General features: G+C 40.9%; 1 protein-coding gene across 1 annotated transcript in view; it reads right to left on the bottom strand.

The window, feature by feature from the left end:
- ARAP2 (ArfGAP with RhoGAP domain, ankyrin repeat and PH domain 2) overlaps positions 1-19,367 on the bottom strand; it is a 419,396-nt gene that overhangs the window by 104,597 nt on the left and 295,432 nt on the right. Inside the window, exons 23-25 of the mRNA XM_089678380.1 lie at positions 4,222-4,369; positions 4,051-4,119; positions 2,318-2,398 (exon numbers count right to left, since the gene is read on the bottom strand). Of these exons, the coding sequence (XP_089534506.1) occupies positions 2,318-2,398; positions 4,051-4,119; positions 4,222-4,369 (298 nt within the window). The remainder of the gene's footprint in view (positions 1-2,317; positions 2,399-4,050; positions 4,120-4,221; positions 4,370-19,367) is intronic.

Here is a 19,367-nt window from a genome sequence, read left to right as displayed (position 1 = left end):
ATGTTGTCTGCACAAGCACAGTTCAAAAGCTATTAGCAGAACACTTCAAGTCTCCCCCTATACTACCTTCATAACACATCCAGATTGGTGTTATAACATGTAAATGCACTATGATATCATATATATACTGTTTGTTGGGAATTAACAGATGATAACCATCTATTCGCACTATTTGTATTTAAAGCAAAATGCCAATCAAACATTACAAAATAGCAATACAGTGGATATAAAAAGTCTGCACACCCCTGTTAAAATGTCAGGTTTCTGTGATTTAAAAAAATGAGACAAAGATAAATCATTTCAGAACTTTTTCCACTTTTAATGGGATCTATAAACTGTACAACACAGTTGAACAACAAACTGAAATCTTTTAGGCGGAGGGAGTTAAAAATAAAAAACTACAAAAATATGGTTGCATAAGTGTGCACACCCTTAAACTAATACTTTGTTGAAGCACCTTTTGATTTTATTACAGCACTCAGTCTTTTTGGGTCTATCAGCATGGCACATCTTGACTTGGCATTATTTGCCCACTCTTCCTTGAAAAAACACTCAGAATCTGTCAGATTGCAAGGGCATCTCCTGTGCACAGCCCTCTTCAGATCATCCCACAGATTCAGGTCTGGGCTCTGGCTGGGCCATTGCAAAACTGTAAAACTGAAAAACTGTAATCCTCTTCTGGTGAAGCCATTCCTTTGTTGATTTGGATGCATGCTTTGGGTTGTTGTCATGCTGAAAGATAAAGTTCCTCTTCATGTTCAGCTTTCTAGCAGAAGCCTGAAGGTTTTGACTGGTATTTGGAACTGTTCATAATTCCCTCTACCTGGACTAAGGCCTCAGTTCTAGCTGAAGAAAAACAGCCACAAAACATGATGCTGCCACCACCATGCTTCACTGTGGGTATGGTGTTGTTTTGGTAATGTGCAGTGTTGTTTTTGCACCAAACATATCTTTTGGAATTATAGCCAAAAAGTTCAACCTTGGTTTCATCAGACCATAACACATTTTCCCACATACTTCTGGGAGACTTTAGATGTGTTTTTGTAAAATTTAGCGGGGCTTGGATGGTTTTCTTCGTAAGAAAAGGCTTCCGTCTTGCCACTCTACCCCATAGCCCAGACTTGAAGAATACGGGAGATTGTTGTCACAAGTAACAGACAGCCAGTACTTGCCAGATATTCCTGCAGCTTCTTTGCTGTAGGCCTCTTGGAAGCCTCCCAGACCAGTTTTCTTCTCGTCCTTTCATCAATTTTGGAGGGACGTCCAGTTCTTGGTAATGTCATTGTTGCACCATATTTTCTCCACCTGATGATGACTGTCTGTCTCCATTGTGTTCCATGGTATATCTAATGCCTTGGAAATTCTTTTGTACCCTTCTCCTGACTGATACCTTTTAACAATGAGATCCCTCTGATGCTATGGAAGCTCTCTGTGGACCATGGCTTTTGCGACTGTAGGATGCTACTAAAAAAATGTCAGGAAAGACCTATTAGAACAGCTGAACTTTATTTGGGGTTAATCAGAGGTACTTTAAATGATGGCAGGTGTGTACTGACTCCTATTTAACATGCTTTTAAATGTGATTGCTTAATTCTGAACACAGCTACATCCCCAGTTATAAGAGGGTGTGCACACTTATGCAACCACATTGATTTAGTTTTTTATGTTTACTCCCCCCCCCCAAAAAAAGATTTCAGTTTGTTTTTCAATTGAGTTGTACAGTTTATAGGCCACATTAAAAGTGGAAAAAGTTCTGAAATTATTTATTTTTGTCTCATTTTTTACATCACAGAAACCTGACATTTTAACAGGGGTGTGTAGACTTTTTATATCCACTGTAAATAGCCCATTAAAAGATAAACTAAAAACAGCTTTGCTGCATTATTTAGCTCCAATCCAGAGATTCCTCTCTGTACTGTTCTTCTGTTACTAGATGTCCCCAGTCTGATAAGCATCATCGTTTAATCCATTTCCTCTAAACTGAGCCTGTTAATGGACAGCAACTAGAGAAGAAGCACATACTGTAGATTAACTCATTTCTCTGTCACTCTGCTCTCTCTTCCTATCAACATGCTTCTTGTCAGGACATGAACTGAGTGACTCCGTATACAACTTCCTTTCCAGCACTGCTCTACGATGACTGCAAACAGCTGATACCAGGTCAAAATCAGTTACTTACCCTGGTTGCTTTTAAGAATACATTTAATGATGTATTAATGACTAAACAGCTGCAATTATTTGCATCTTTTATATCTGTCTGGAGTTCAGCTTTAAGCAATAGATAACATCAATATGCTGAGTTTCATTTAGACCTTACCCTAATAATAACACACATGTCGGGATCTTTTCTTTCCAAATACACATCAAGCAGCAAGTCACCAGACTGGGGAATAAGAACCTGAAAAAAATATCATCACATTATCACTTATCCTAATTCAGAAAATTATGGGCTATATACTGTATAGCACCCTACTACTAAAACAATATAATTCTTCAGAGGAATTATGTTAAAAAGAAAATATTATAAATTATGTTTAAAAAATTATATATATATATATATATATATATATATATATATATATTAGTGTACTGCATATGTTTAAACAAACAGATGGGGTGTCCCTTGTCTATCTCATTCAGCATTGTTTGTGTTATGAATAGTGCTGAACAGCTGGATATTTGATTGCACTTTTCTAGGATTTTCACAGCACACTGTCATTTGCAGCCATACAGCGGGCTCAATACCCTAAACGATATCACATGCGATATTTGAGTCAAGTGTCTTGTTTCCAAATATGCGATTTTGAAATCTCAACTCACTATCCCTTAAAGGGAAACTCTACTTTTAATATAGCATATACAATTGCTACACAAGTCATATTGTAATTGAATGTTATTAATAATGACCTCAATTTACAGTACTGTAATTTTCTGTAAAATGCAATGTAAAGTGGGAACCTGGAGGCATTCTGTACGCAGATGCGATACAGAACTCCATCAAGAAATTTCATGCTTGTGTGATTGGCTTACTGATTTACCCAGAAGTCTGCACTAAGATATTCAGATAAATCAGATTTTGAGTATCCCCTACAACAACAACGTCATTTTTGGTGAGATACTCCCAAAGAGAAATCATGCCTAAAAGGATGCAGACCTTGCCAATTTCCTCATTAGAGCCCTGCAAGTGCAGCAGCTAACTGATAATTATAAAATCACCCCCATTAGATTCACTTTCCAGATGAATATTTCTTCAGAATAACAAAAGGTAGGAATCTGCAACAAAATATGTTAAAATTCCTGCAATGTACATTGATTACTCAGAGAGGAATGTTTTTTATTTCAACAAAGTGGAGTTACTCTTTAATGAGGTATTTACTTCAAAGAGCAAAAAAGCTTGGTAAATACAGCATAAAACAGCATTAATGTCAATTCATTAAATTCAGTAAATCAATAAATAAATGCATGTGTTAAAAAAGTAGTGGTCCAGGCATGCAATATTTAAGGAATGCATGCAATTTGGTTGCTAAGGAAGTGCAACACCTCAATGGGCAGGGCATGGAAGTGTTTTCTACAAAAAAGTGTCACTTGTTCTACAAGATCCAGGACATTGGGCTTTTCCTCAAAAAAATCTGCCATTACTCTTTCTTTAGTTTTAGTTTCTTTTTCTTAGCAGGGAGAAGAAACAGCCAGATTGCTACTCTGTGTACAGAGTCCTGGGTGTTTGTAAACACAGGACTCTTTGCTGTGATTGGACACAGTTGATCAGCAGGTCACAGCATTAAATCATTGATTGACACCTGCTGACAAAATCATGCTGTGTCCAACCACTACAGCACAGGTCAGCAGAAGGTGGCAACACTAATTTACATTGCTCAGCCTGCAGCTGTCCCCCGGTCACTGTAAATCTACTGTGACTGGGCGGCTAGTGGTTAAACACTAGGATGTCAAAACAAATAAATAAGAAAACTGGAAGAACTGGGAGACCATTCATAAGTTAATCGATGACGGAAATTCTGTTGTATTCGGCAATCCTGGGTACCTGCATATTACCTGAGCATCATTCCACTTGGTAATGAAACGGTTTTCAATGTCCATCTGTTTTAGCTGTACCTCACTAACCTGTAAGAAGAAAAAGAGAAAGAAACCCAATGCTGTATGTGCATTACAATGTTTTACTATTTGTATTACTACGAAAACTGTAATTTGACATGGCATACTTACATCAAAAATCTCTGCATAGAATTTAATGAGCTCCTCTACAACGCAAACCTCTTTATCGTGCTGTCCTTTGGTTTGAAAAAGGCACGAGGAAAACGTCTGAGCCAAAACATGTGTATCCAGTTGGTTGACATCTGAACATTTCTGTATCCTACAAACAAATTTTAATTAATAGAAAAAGCAAAACAAATATAATTGATGTTAAAAAAAAGAAGCATTGCAAGATTTTTCCCTGGCTTTACCCAGTAAAAGCTCCTAACACCTGATTCACACAAGATTCTGGATGTAGAAAGGAATTTAATGCCTGAGTGGAGGGCCATTCAACTGAAGAGAGACTTCAGACCAAAGGCTGGATGGGAACTGCAGTCAATGTCTGCTTTTTAAGCATAGTACACACAATGAAAATATTGGATGAATGATTGTCCGGGGTTTTTTTTTTATGCATGCTAGTCTCATTCTTGTAAGACAGAATACAACATCCTACAATGATGTAATGTATTGTATTGTAATGTATTCTTTCATTTCCAAGCATGCGCTGTCTTGGTCACTCAATTTTTTATGGACGAATATTGTATTAATGAAACAAAAATGATTAATTCTGTCATCATACGAGAACAATCTTTGTGCTTGTCCCTTTGTGTAATTTCACATGAACTGTCATAATTGGCTCTCGTAAGCTCTGTACTAACAATCAGATGCAGAAAATGAGGATAGTTAGTTGACCATGTGGGGAAAAAGATGAACAGCTACCATGTGTGTGCTCTGAGCAGGAGCAAGGACTCCAATATGTGTGTGTGCATGGACATTACAATGCAATAACTGGGCAGCACAGTGGCTAAATGGTTAGCATTTCCACCTGGCAGTACTAGGATCGTTAGTTCGAATCCCAGCCATGGCACCACCTGCCTGGAGTTTGCATGCTCTCCCTGTGCCTACGTGGGTTTCCTCTGGGTACTCTGGTTTCCTCCCACACTCCAAAGACATGCTGGTAGGTGAATTGGCTCCTGTGTAAATTAGCCCTAGTATGTGTATGTATGAATATGAGTTAGGGACCTTAGATTGTACGCCCCTTGAGGGTTAGGGACTGATGTGAATGTACTATATATATGTAAAGTGCTGTGTAAATGGATGACGCTATATAAGTACCTGAAATAAATAAATAAGTCACTGAACATACAATTGAGTTTCAATAAAAAAGGATGACTGGCGCATGCAATAAGCAGTTCACATGATCCATAGGCTGAGTATGGGGCCAGGAATTGACGGGGGGACAAACGGTCTGGAAACACCCTGCAAGCTGTGATAGAGTGAAGCAATGACTCTGGAGTAGACAAGAAGAGAAACACAGCGCCTCTGAGTGTAGACTGTAAGATGTATTTAATGGTGAACATAAATAAAACCACTCACATGTAGATGGTAATAAGTAGGCTCATAAGGGGTTAAAAGAGCACAACGCCTCATGGTTGTATTCTGGAACAGAGAACAGGAATGCCAGCTGGACAGCAGGGAGCGCTGGAGAGGTGTTGAGTGAAGCCTGTTTTGAAAACCTGGCAAGTCTGTGTGAACTCTGACTGGACTCTGGAGCAGTGGCGATGGAGTGTGACGCAGGGGTGGACTGACAACTCATGGGGCCCCTGGGCAATAGAGGATCATGGGGCCCATGTGTCCTCGCCCACACCGAAAAAACTTATGAAAAAGCCAATAAAAGGTACCAGGGGCATCTCATTGGGGCCCCCTACTGACCGCGGGCCCTTGGGCAGTGCCCGAGTGCTTGAATGGTCAGTCCTCCCCTGGTGTGATGTCATAAGCATGCAACATGATTCTGAGCATGCGCAGGATCCAAGGACCGGGGCACTCCTTTCTCAAGCATAGGGAGAACACTGATACAGTAGGAGCCTTATATAGAGCAGGGAGACATGTGGAACATAGCCTATGTAGGTGGACTACCCCCATGTATCATAAATAGATATAAAGAGCAACAAATTATTGTATAGGGAATACGATTATAAGGGAAATAACAAGGTGGTGCAAACAGATGGTCATGTTCATTGACAAAAAAGGAAGGTATATTGTATTGTAATGTGTTATAATATAGTAGCTATCTCTAGTTCCTCATTAAGGCCAGGAGGGGACAGTGTATCAAGAGTGTAAATCCAAAAGGTTTCCCGTGGTAGAGCTTGTGGAAACGCTCTACCTCTGGGAGATCGATAGATATGGATTCAATGACCCAGACCCGGAGTCCAGTGATACACTTGTTGTGAACCTCTAAAAAGTGTCTGGGAACGCTATGTATATCCTTCCCGCCCTCGATAAGATGACAATGTGAACCAAATCTAGAGCAGATGGTCTGAATAGTACAGCCCACATAGAGAAGACCACATGGGCACGTAAAACTGGATGAACAGATGAAAAAATCATCCAGCCTGTAGTTTTTGCCCTTGGTAATAGATGTAGATGATGGGAAAGAGAACAACTACACCTATTACCCATACCACTGATAACAACCTCTCACCCACACCTGGACCAAGTTTCCTACCTAATCCAGACCTCCCCATCACTGATTCTCCTGTACATAATACATCTGTTCCTCCTATATTATCTGTTCATCATCGGAGGAAGGCAATAATTCACACACCCACAATCGCCCTTCAGAAAACATAACCACCCATTCCACCACTGTTCAATCTTTTTTATGCCCAAGTCCCCCTCAACACAGCAACTTAAAAAGAAAGCTCACAGAAGAAGATGCAGAGGGGGGCAAGCACGAAAATTATCCAGAAGGCTTACGCAAAATACTGAAACTATAAAAATCTTTAATCTATCTTCGTACAACCTTTCACCTGATAACACCTCTTTTGAATCGTGGACTTAATTTTTCTCCTACTATAGGTCCCAACTCTTTTTTACTATTTAAAGATCTTAATCTTTATCATAAGACAGCTTACCATCAAAAGATATCACATCCAGTTCCTCAAAACTAATATACCTTCTTCAAATAACACCCCTTCATCAGCTTCTCCTTCCTCTGCAAAGAATTTGATTTTGATCAAGATATTCTTACCACACTTCAACTACTGTATGATGACAATTTAGATACAGAATTTGATTTACTTACTCAACATTTAGTCACCTCTCCACACACAACTCTTAGGCCCAAATCCATTTTTTCCCCCTCTCATGTGAAGGGTTCCTTTGTAGAGGTGTTTTACAAAATGGTCTACTCAGACCTTGTTAAATGATGCAAAACCAAAACATCTCCTATCTATAACACTCACCCATTTGAGAAAAAAGCAATAAAGAACCTTACTAATAATAAATAATAATATCATCATTAAATCTGCAGACAAGCGTGGCGGAATAGTCCTACAAGATAGGACTATATAATCTACAAGATTATATAGCTGAGGCCATTAGACTACTTTCTGACTCCGCCACCTACACCAAATTGAAGAAAGATCCCCTACCTGAATTCAAATTAGAAGCCAACACTCTAGTTGAATTCCCAGGGTATTGTCACTAAAGTAGAAGCTTCCTTTTTACACAGAATCTATTCCCGGAATACATTCAGGGAAAGGTTAAGAAGGCAGAGGAGAAGTTGGAAGATTACCCATATGATCTTGACGCTTGGAGCATTCTCCTTCGAGAGGCACAGGCTGTGAACGCGCCTGTGCCTCCCACTGCCCCTCTGTTGGTCCTGGGAGAGAAGAGAGAACACTGCACTTCTCTGCAACAGACCTCAGATTCGAATCATTCCCCTTATCCTTATACCAGAAGATACTGATGTTGATTAAGGAGGAGAGTGTTTTCCATGTTGCTATTAGTTTCTCAATATTAGGAACTTGTTAACCTATGAAGTGGTGTCAACTGATCATGGCAATTGGATGATGAGCAGAGAGGAGTGTGATAATATCCATTTTGACTGATCTCCTTCCCATTTGGATCCACTTTATAAGCCATTTTAGCCAACCATGAGAATAAGAGGGATGGCTATCTGGTGAGTGCACACCTGAAAGAGGAAACGCCATCTTTACTGCACGTGGTGATCTTTTGGGAATTGGAAGATTCATTTGGTGGAAAAGACATTTTATAGACTTTTAGTTTTTCACACTTTTTTTGATCACTAATTTATTTATTTATATGCACATATATATTTCATTGCACTACTGAATCACTTTGAAGGTTCTTATTGTTGATCATATTGTTAAGTTCTGGTGTTTTGGCTTTCTGATTGTACAAGTGAGCCGGGGAATGCCAGAGGCTCTGTTTTCTACCACCTTTTTTTTGTAATACTTAAATAAAATGAACTTAAAAAAAAGAAAGTCAATTCCCTAAGAACACCCCAACCCCCCAGCATGTCATACTCCTCTCTTTTTTTGGAAGTGTCTAATTACTCTTTGTGCTGATCCAGCTCCTTCACCCATCCCATCACTCTACTATACAACCTTTTATGCCCCTGCTGGCGAGGATCAAAGGAGGATACTATAGAGTGTCAGATGAGTGACAGCTCTGAGTCTGTTGGGGATGCTGAATACACATTTAACATGGTAGCTTTGAGCAGCAATCTCAGAGCTTTTGGATATCTACATAAAGGAAGCATATACCGGCAAATAACTTGCCTCAACTAGGTTACATGCACATATAATTTTATGTAAAGATTGCTCCTAAAATAAGTAGTCTGATGACAGGATCTTTTTATTCATAGACTAACGTGCTTGCCTGTGTGCCCTAACTTTTATGATCGCATGGAGAGGATAGAGAAAAACACGATATTATTTGTTTAATAATACAATATTTAAAGTGTCGCAATGACCCTGAGGAAATATGCAGCGACTCTGCCTCATATGTGTATTGTTTTGCTTAATGCTTCTGATTATTTTTCAGTTAGGATTTTATTACCACTGGTCACTAATTCTCTTCTAGAAGCCTTTACTATTAAAACATCAGGAATGAGTCAGGAAAAGAAATCCCCAGAGCAGATGTTGACTGTCTGATTCTGCTGATCTACTTTACCTCAACATTTAACAGAACATCGCTATCTAGAGTACTATTAGGCTGCCCTAGAAGCAGCAGAGAGATCATTTTGCAGGAGGTAATGTAGAGTTTACTACACTGTTGCATTTATTTCCAGTCTAAGCATGAAGGGTTGAGATTCACAGCATTGCTATTCAGCGGGCATCACACTTTTACCTAGCCACTTGACAAAACAGTGCAGAGGCATTTCTTCAGCAGATACTAAAATTCCCAGTATGGAATTAATTTAAGTGTAGTTTCTGTACAACATAGAACAACATATCAGCCTCACAATTAACAGTAAAAAAAATGTAAAATAAAGATATCTATACAGTATATACAGTATGTATATACTGTATATATTTTATATAGGTATGTATCATATAGATAAGCAGACAGTGGAGCAATGAGGAGCTCATTGATGTTCATTATTTACACAGATCAACTGACAAAAGGATAGCATGATACTCTGCTTCTTCAGAAACAAGAGATCAGATCTCCCTGTGAATGTATTGCTTTCCATCAAATATTTAACAAATACATAGATAAGCACATTTTATGTAAGGGTGTCCTGTAACAGACCTATCAGCCATTGTTCTAATAGAAACATACACTAAGACTACCTTTATAAAATGGAAGTTGTCTGGTTGATACACTAAGCCTCTGACATCACTATTGACTTAGAAGAAACATGCAGTAACTGATGTCAAAATTGCTGATTTGCCTAATTTTCAGAAGCAGTTAACATGCTAGCTTCCCAGCTCAGGTCTCCTTTAAAACTGAGCAAACAATATAATTTGCTTCCTTTTACCTTTATCATTTAGAAAACCACTTTATTACTAATGCCTAGTACACACAATGAAAATATTGGAGAAAAGAAATGCATTTGCAGCAATCGTTTGATAATCTGTTCATTAGTACACAGTTTTGAGATCCAATCATGACAGTTCATGTGAAAATATCCAAAGGGACAAGCGCAAAAATGTTTCCAATTAGATAACAGACTGAACGTTTTTTGTGTAATTAGTACAGTAATTGTGCGTGAAAAAATTTGGGTAACTAATGCAGGCCATCCATGGGTTGAATTCTGAAAGAGTTTTCTTTGGTAAATTGGAAGTTTTGAGCATTTTGTAATCTGATAGTGCCACAATTGATTCCAAACTTCTACCAACCAAGCCTTCAATTTCACCTTATGTTGCTAAAGAAAATGATTTTCATGGCTTCTTTTTTTTTTACAGATTACAGCTCATGCTCATTTCTTTTTCGTTTATACTTCTCACACAATTCCCCCATCATTGATTAGAAATTTGTTTTTCAAAAAAAATTCCAACATGCCAAATCAATCAAATTTGATGTCTGCACGAAAATCCAAACAGCAAAATTCGAACAAATATTCTTAGATACAGTTTTCGAAAGAACATTCTTTCGGAATTCAACCCATGTATGGTCTGCATTAGACCACGCATATTTGGAAATGAAAATATACATTACAATGCAATACATTACATTACTTCCAAAGTTGCATTCTGTCTTATGAGAGTTTTTGTAACTTTGGTAACCTATTAGATTTCAATTTAACACTAGCATGTGAAAAAAAAACGGACGACCATTCGGCCAATATTCTCATTGTGTATACTAGGCATAAAGGATTAGTGTTCCTAACTATAGGTTTGACCCTCTCTTACTTGCATTCTCCTGTTCAATAAGAATAATTTAGTGGATAGGACAGGGGCAGGTGGGTGTACAGGGTTAGCTATAAGTGTATAACAAATGTTTTAAAGTGGAAGTCCAGTCAAAACCTGACTAAGCTTAAACCTTTTCCCACCCCCATTCTAAGCCCTATATTAAATACCCTGTAAAAGAAAGATGCTTATACTTACATAATCTAAGGGTGTTCTGGTCATGTGATCAGGCTCCCAGTACCGGCTATAGGGGAAAGGAGAGACAGTGGACAACCTCATTGTAAGTTTATGGGTTGCCTAACCACCCAGGTTCTGCAGCTGTTGGTGCTGCTCTCTCCTAATATCAGCAGCTGGGGTTATCATGTGACCAGACAAGAGCACCCTTAGATTAGGTAAGTAAAAGAATCTTTCAATTACAGGGTACTTAGTAGAGGGCTTAGAATGGGGAAACAGGTTTAAACGTAGTTATATTTTGACCATACTTCCAATTTAATAGGCACTGTTATATTACCATTAATAAATATAATATTTGCAAAAGTGTAAGCTCATTCTGAAGGAGCAAATCTTTATACATCTTTTTCACCTGATTTGTGCATCCTTTGTATGTCAGAAGCTCATAAGCAGCTCCAGTTTTTTCCAATGTATTTCTAATTTTCAGAGAACAGCAAAGAATTAGCTGAATTTTTCCAACCTAAAAAATACCCTGTCATAGCAATGCTGGTCTCGCCAGATCTTCCTTTTCTGTTTTTTATACCCCTAACATGATTAGACTGTTTTACAGTTGTGAAAATGTCAATATGGCTGGATTATTTATAACATGAAAACAAATGATAAGAAATAAATTGTATAAAACAAATCTTAAAATTAGCCTCGTGCTAAACATAATTGAATTTTCCAGGTTCACTGATGTATTCAGAAACCTTATAAAACGTCTACAAAAGTTAATGATATTGTGGATAATCATGATGCAAGCTATAAATTCTAGTCTTATTTTTTTTGCATGTCTATTGTTCAGATCAATGATGGTGAGGTTTATAATGCAAACATATTCCTGGAGCATTTATGACTCAGAGGAGAAGATGTTCAAAGTTGATGACTCACCAGCCACCAGCTTTTGTCTAACACGTGGCTCATACAAAGAATGGAAATGACATTGGCTCAGTTAGTAGAAATCCCAGTTTGGCTCTAATAACCTGCTTAAGTCATTTTTCTTTCTAATTGCTGTCATTTGAATTCTCCTCTGGGAATAGACACATTCATGTATCTACTAATGGCTCCAAAGCTGCAGGTATTCCTGCAAAATACCTTCAGACCACATGATCAAACGTTGAGCTTAGAGACGGGAGTCTTAGATGTAGCACTTTCATTAGAATAATGGATATTTCTACTAGGAAATTTTATACTGTACTTAAAAAAGGTGAAGATGAACATTCAACAAAACCAACAGCTCTGAGAGCACTTAAAATCCAGAGTAACTAAAAAAAAAATAAGAATTTTAGATGTACCTGGGCTCTACTTAAAGCAAAGACAGCAATTTTGAACTCAATCAGTGTTTTGAAGAGGGATATCCCTAAAGGCTTGTATATATCAGCATCTGTTAAACTGTGCATCTGTCTCATTATATGAGTTTCTTACACCTGGCAAAGGGGTTCATCAGGGGGTTTGGGAGAGAAATGGACATGAATAGGTGATTGTAAGCCATGACCCACTGTCCTTCTAGGGGTAAAGGCTGTGCAGAGTGTTGTATCAAACACATAGTGATTTCCATTAAACACTGGAGAGTATGTTTGAAAATTTTAACACAAAACAGTTTTAAACTTCACAAGCCATTTCGGGAACATAGTTTTCTCCCAGGTAGACAGTTACATACAGCAATATCTTTATCTTTTTAACAACATTCCTGATTTTTCTTTAGTATCCAAAAAGATTCTCTCTGAGTCTCAGACATTAAGTCCCTACCTTTCCATGAGCTTCCCTGACCCTGCCTGTGATGTGGCTCATCTGTGCAAATTATATAATGCACTGGAGAGAAACTGACATTCCCAAAGAAAGTGTCTTTGAATTGCCAGCAAATGTACAGCTACCACAGCTGAGGATTCCAGTTATCTATGCAAGACCCTTATCCTAAATAATGGTCTCATATATATGCTATTGAGGGGGGAACCCCACACAAAAGAAAATGCCACCCCAAATTTACACCAGACCTTATGGGCTTGCCCTTAAGGTCTGGTATAAATTTTAAGGGGAAACCCATAAAAAGAATGTCCTCCCAGAAAATCCATAACAGACCCTTATCTGAGCATACAGACTGGCTGTCCAGAAAAGCACAAGCTTTCCCTCCTCAACTATACCAGGCCCCATGTCTTCAATCTGGCAAAGTTGACAAGGACAAGGGCCTCTTTCCCTTAATCCTGGCCCAGTAGTTGTGAGGGTCTGCAGGCAGGGGACTTATCAGAATCCTGAAGTCTCCTTTACAAATAAGGGGATTCCCAGATACCATTTCTCCAATTTACATGAGTAAGGAGTAAATAGTATACCTACCCATTCACTAAAAATGCAAAGTGTAAATAAAGACAGGCAGTTTTTGACAAGTCCTTTAACAAAGAAAGAAAAAAAAATCCTGTGATATACATCCTCCATCAATAACTTTATAAACAAGACCATATATGGTCAATGATGTCAACAGGGACACCTTACCCCTTTGTCTATATCAGCTGTCCTTCAGCAGGAGTGAATTGTTAGGACCAAACATGTGTCGGCGGTCAGCTGTTTTTTCTTTTAGGTGTGAGGCATTGTGCTTGATGTGGATCTACATGACAATGTGATTGAAGGTGGATATATATCATTGGACTTTTTTTTTTAATTACAGGACTTTTCAAAAATGTCTGTCTTTATTTAAACTTTACATATATTTTTGTAAATGAGTAGGGATACTACATACCCCTTACTAATTCATGTGAGAGGGCAGTATCTGGAGGCCCCCATAGTATTAAAAGGAGGTTTCAGATTCTGATAAGCCTCCTACCTGCAGACCCCACAACTACTGGGCTAGGGTTGTGAAAAAGAGGCCATTGATCTGATCAACATGGCACCAAAATCCTGGCATAGTTATGTGGCCTGGGATGTTTCAGAAGGGGGGGCGCATACTCATCCCCCTTTCCTGGCCTGCCAGGCTGCATGCCCATATAGGAGTATGGTATGGATTTTTGAAGGGGGGCCTTACACTTTTTTCATAGATTTTTTGAGTGGGCTTCGCCTTAAAATCTATGCCATAGATTTAATAGATTTTGGGGTTGAGGGGGAACATTGTTTTTTTCTTGCCCCCTTTTTGTCTTCTTTAAATTCAAACCATACCTGAAGGGCTTAACATAAATTATTGGGGGGGTGAACTCCATGCACTTTTTTTCTATTCACTTGGCAGTACCTGCACCCAACAACATCCTTAGCAATTGGCAATGGGAAGCTGTCATGAATACTCACAGTAAATGTTTAAGTGTTCATCCGCATGCAAGCTTATCCCTATTCACCATATTTGTAAGCACTATTCTGTACAACTAATGTGTATCTACAGGAATTTCTTAAGTATAATTAATAATAGTTTTTCTTTTGAGAATTTTACGTTTACATACAGTAGTTGCATAGTCTCTTCAGAGACTGTAGAGTAAACAGTTTATTACAGTTACCGAAGTCACCTTTGAAGTTATTTCCCTGTATAAATTGGTATCATCAGAAAACACTGAAACTGCACTCTGCATTTCAACCTTCATATCATTAATAAACTAAATAAACAACAATGACCCCAAGACAGAACCCGGGGGCACACCACTTACAACTTTCGAGAATGTGTCATTTATCACTACTCTCTGGAAGCTTTCATGTAACCAGTTTCCGATCTTTGTACATACAATTTCATCAACCCCAACAGACCTTTTATAGAGTAAACATTTATGAGGTATAGTATCAAATGCATTAGCAAAATTTAGATAACCTACAGCTGTGGCCAAAAGTTTTGAGAATGACACAAATATTAATTTTCACAAAGTCTGCTGCTTCAGTGTTTTTAGATCTTTTTGTCAGATGTTACTATGGTATTGTCAGGAGCCGCCGCGACACACGGCTCGGCGCAGGCGCAGTGTGCCCGTTCATGCTGGTGTACGGGCACTAGGTCCTGGCCAGCCGCGGTGGAGACGGATTCATAGTATCCCTGTTCCAGGATGAACCCCAGGATTGGGCTCACCGATTGATGGAGAACCACGATTCCCACCTAGAAACAGTAACAGATTTTTTTGAGGCAATGGCCATACTATATGATGACCTGCAGCTGGCAGCCGCCACAGAATCTGCCCTATACTCCTTTAGACAGGGCCGCCGGGCAGCGGAGGAATTTAGACGGTGGATGGGGGATACCCGGTGGAACGACGCCACCCTACGCCACCAATTCCGCGTAGGGCTCTCCGAGGCTCTTAAAGACAAGCTAGCCCGGGTAGGTCTACCCGAGTCCTTGGAGGATCTTATTGCCTTGGCCATTCAGATAGACCGCAGGCTGCGGGAACGCAGGTTTGAAAGAACCATCCAGGGTCAGACAGCAACATGGGTACCCCCCCCGGGGAGCAGTCCAACCTACGCTAGAGGGGAACCAGACTCCAGAACCTGAAGATACACACGAGCCCATGCAACTGGGACTGGCTCAGCCATCACTATCAACCGAGGAACGCCAGAGGAGGCGGTCCAAAAACCTCTGCCTGTACTGTGGAGAAGCCGGTCATATGGTGCGTTCCTGTCCGCTGAAAGCGAGTAAGTCTGCCTCTATTTTTTCTTCTATATCTGCTGAAAGTATTAAACAGTCCAGTTACTTAGCCATACCTATTTCCTTCCAGCTCCCAGGAAGAACCGTGGAGGTGATGGCTATAATTGATTCCGGAGCATGCAGTTGCTTCGTGGACTTAAACTTTGCCCATCAGCAGAAAATTTCCCTCCAGACTAGAGAACAGGGCCTTAACATATTTTTGGCGTCATGAATTAAGTCAGGGTTGGTGGATCAGGAAACTCTTCCTATGTTTACTACGATAGCGGGTGATCATCGAGAGTTCCTCTGACTAGACGCTATAGCCTCCCCTCTTTTCCCAGTCATTCTGGGGCTTCCTTGGTTTCGGGCCCATAACCCCCTGAGTGATTGGGAAACCAGTTCCGTTCAGTTCCTATCCCCATATTGTCAGGAACACTGCCACACCTCGGGCCCCGCAGCTCCCCAATTCCTTCTATGCTCGGATGGAGACTCCAATCTAAGGAAGGTCGTCCCTCCAGCCTACCACAGTTTCTTGGACGTCTTCAGCAAACGGGGGGCAGATGTCCTTCCTCCACACCGAACATATGACTGCCCCATTGACCTTCTACCTGGCTCAGAGATTCCGTTCGGTCGGATTTTTCCCCTGTCCGAGCTAGAAATATGGGTTCTCAAGGAGTACATTGACAAGAACCTCCCAAAAGGGTTCATTCGCCCCTCCACTTCACCAGCAGGGGCTGGAATCTTCTTTGTAGAAAAAAAGGATAAGTCCCTAAGACCCTGCATAGATTATCACGAGCTAAACAAGGTCACGATAAAAAATCGCTACCCACTGCCCCTGGTCCCAGAACTCTTCCAGAGACTGAAATCTGCAGCCATCTTTACAAAACTAGATTTGAGGGGTGCATATAATCTGGTCCGTATAAGGGAGGGGGATGAGTGGAAAACAACGTTTCATACTCGATTTGGCCATTTCGAGTATTTGGTCATGCCATTCGGACTCTGCAATGCCCCGGCCACGTTCCAACATTTCATTAATGATGTATTCAGAGATTATCTTGATGTTTTTGTGGTTGTCTATTTGGACGACATATTAATATTCTCTTCCTCACTCGAAGCTCATAGGGGTCATGTGACAAGTGTATTGGAACGATTACGCCAACACGGACTGTACGCCAAATCTGACAAGTGCAGCTTCGAGCAGCACAGTATTGCATTCCAGGGTATGATCATCTCCACCACGGGGGGTCGCGATGGATCCTCAGAAGGTCTCGGCGATCTTGGACTGGCCAGTACCCACGGATAAGAAGGGCATACAACGCTTTATTGGGTTTGCTAACTTTTATAGAAAGTTTATCAGGAACTTCTCTGGTCTGGTCTCCCCCATTACCCAGTTGACCAAACAAGGGATCCGCTTCAAATGGACACCCGAGGCTTAAGCAGCATTCGAGTCTCTAAAGAAATTATTCACCACCGCTCCCATTCTCAGTCATCCTGATTCCTCTCTGCCTTATGTTCTGGAAGTGGATGCCTCAAAAATGCAGCAGGGGCCGTCCTGTCCCAGACTTCTGCACCCAGTGGCGTTCTTCTCGAGGAAACTTTCACCGGCAGAAAGGAACTACGATATTGGAGATCGAGAACTGTTGGCCATAAAGACCACATTAGAGGAGTGGAGATACCTGCTGGAAGGAGACACGCATCCTATTCTGATTTTCACCGACCACAAAAATCTAGAGTATTTGAGAATGGCAAAACGCTTACGACCACGCCAAGCGAGGTGGGCACTCTTTTGCTCCCGGTTCTCCTTCCACATTACGTACAGACCAGGCTCCAAAAACACGAAGCCCGATGCCCTTTCACACATGTTTGAGGATCCTGAGGAAGTTTTGAAGCCAGATACCATCTTGTCCTCGGGAAACATTCTTGCCCTCCAGACGGAGCTACAGTGGGGCAAAAAAGTATTTAGTTAGCCAGCAATTGTGCAAGTTCTCCCACTTTAAAAGATGAGAGAGGCCTGTAATTGGCATCATAGGTAGACCTCAACTATGAGAGACAAAATGAGAAAAGAAATCCAGACAATCACATTGGCTGATTTGGAAAGAATTTATTGCAAATTATGGTGGAAAATAAGTATTTGGTCACCTACAAACAAGCAAGATTTCTGGCTCTCACAGACCTGTACCTTCTTCTTTAAGAGGCTCCTCTGTCCTGCACTCATTACCTGTATCAATGGCACCTGTTTGAACTTGTTATCAGTATAAAAGACACCTGTCCACAACCTCAGTCACACTCCAAACTCTACTATGGTGAAGACCAAAGAGCTGTCGAAGGACACCAGAAACAAAATTGTAGACCTGCACCAGGCTGAGAAGACTGAATCTGCAATAGGCAAGCAGCTTGGTGTGAACAAATCAACTGTGGGAGCAATAATTAGAAAATGGAAGACATACAAGACCACTGATAATCTCCCTCGATCTGGGGCTCCATGCAAGATCTCACCCCTCTTCGTGATTGTGGACCGTTCATCAAAAATGGCCCACTTTCTACCCTTGAAGAATACGCCATCGGCTCTTGAAACCGTGCAAATCTTCATACGAGAAGCAGTGAGGCTGCATGGAGTCCCTGAAGACATAGTCTCGGATCGAGGAGTCCAGTTTACCTCGAAGTTCTGGAGGGCGTTATGTGAAGCATTGGGTATCAGATTGACCCTCTCCTCCGCTTACCACTCACAGACTAATGGGCAGACAGAGAGGACAAACCAAACATTGGAGCAGTATTTGAGATGCTACACGTCCTTCCTGCAGGATGATTGGCTGGCAATTCTACCACTGGCAGAATTTGCCTACAATAACGCGAACCATTCAGCCACGGGGCAATCTCCGTTTCTTGCAAACTATGGGTTCCATCCAACATTCCTGCCCAATCTTGTTGCCAAAAGTTCAGTTCCTGCCACTCAAAGCACACTCAATTTTTTTTCTACCTACAACAAGGTGCTTCAGGAAGCTATTACAAGAGCTCAAGAAGACAACAAGAAAGCCTTCGATAGGAAGTGAAGGGGGGAACTAGTGTTGCAACCTGGGGATCAGGTCTGGTTGGCAACAACAAATCTGAAAATGTCATCCATCGAAGAAACTGGGACCGAAGTTTGTGGGTCCATTCTGAGTGAAGCGAATGATTAACAAGGTGGCGTATGAACTTGTTCTTCCGGAGACTTTCAAAATCCACCCAGTTTTTCATGTGTCACTTCTGAAGCCAGCTGTGCCAGACTCCTTCCTGGATCGGGAGTCCAGCCCTCCAGAGGCAATAACCATTGAGGAACAGGAGGAATTTGAGGTGGAAGTAATCCTGAACTGCCGGAATAGGGGGGGCCAGACTCAGTTCCTGATCAAATGGAAGGGTTATGGTCCCGAGGAGAACTCATGAGAACCAGCCCAAAATGTTCATGCCCCCAGGCTTATCCGGGAGTTCTATCGTAGTCACCCACGGTGGAGAGTTCAGTTGGGCACCCGGAGGTTGCCTATAGGGAGGGGCAATGGCTCGGCGCAGGCGAAGTGTGCCCAATTACGCTGGTGTACGAGCACTAGGTCCTGGCCGGCTGCGGCAGAGATGAAACCCAAGCATGCGCACTCAGAGCCGCGGGTGCACGTCTGGCACCAATGACAGCGCAGGGTGCG

Source organism: Staurois parvus, unplaced genomic scaffold, assembly GCF_062004578.1.
Source record: "Staurois parvus isolate SC_StPar_1 unplaced genomic scaffold, SC_StPar_1.0 ptg000204l, whole genome shotgun sequence".
NCBI lineage: Eukaryota > Metazoa > Chordata > Amphibia > Anura > Ranidae > Staurois > Staurois parvus.
Note: the sequence above shows the minus strand (reverse complement) of the source record. Positions and strands in the feature narration are given on the sequence as shown.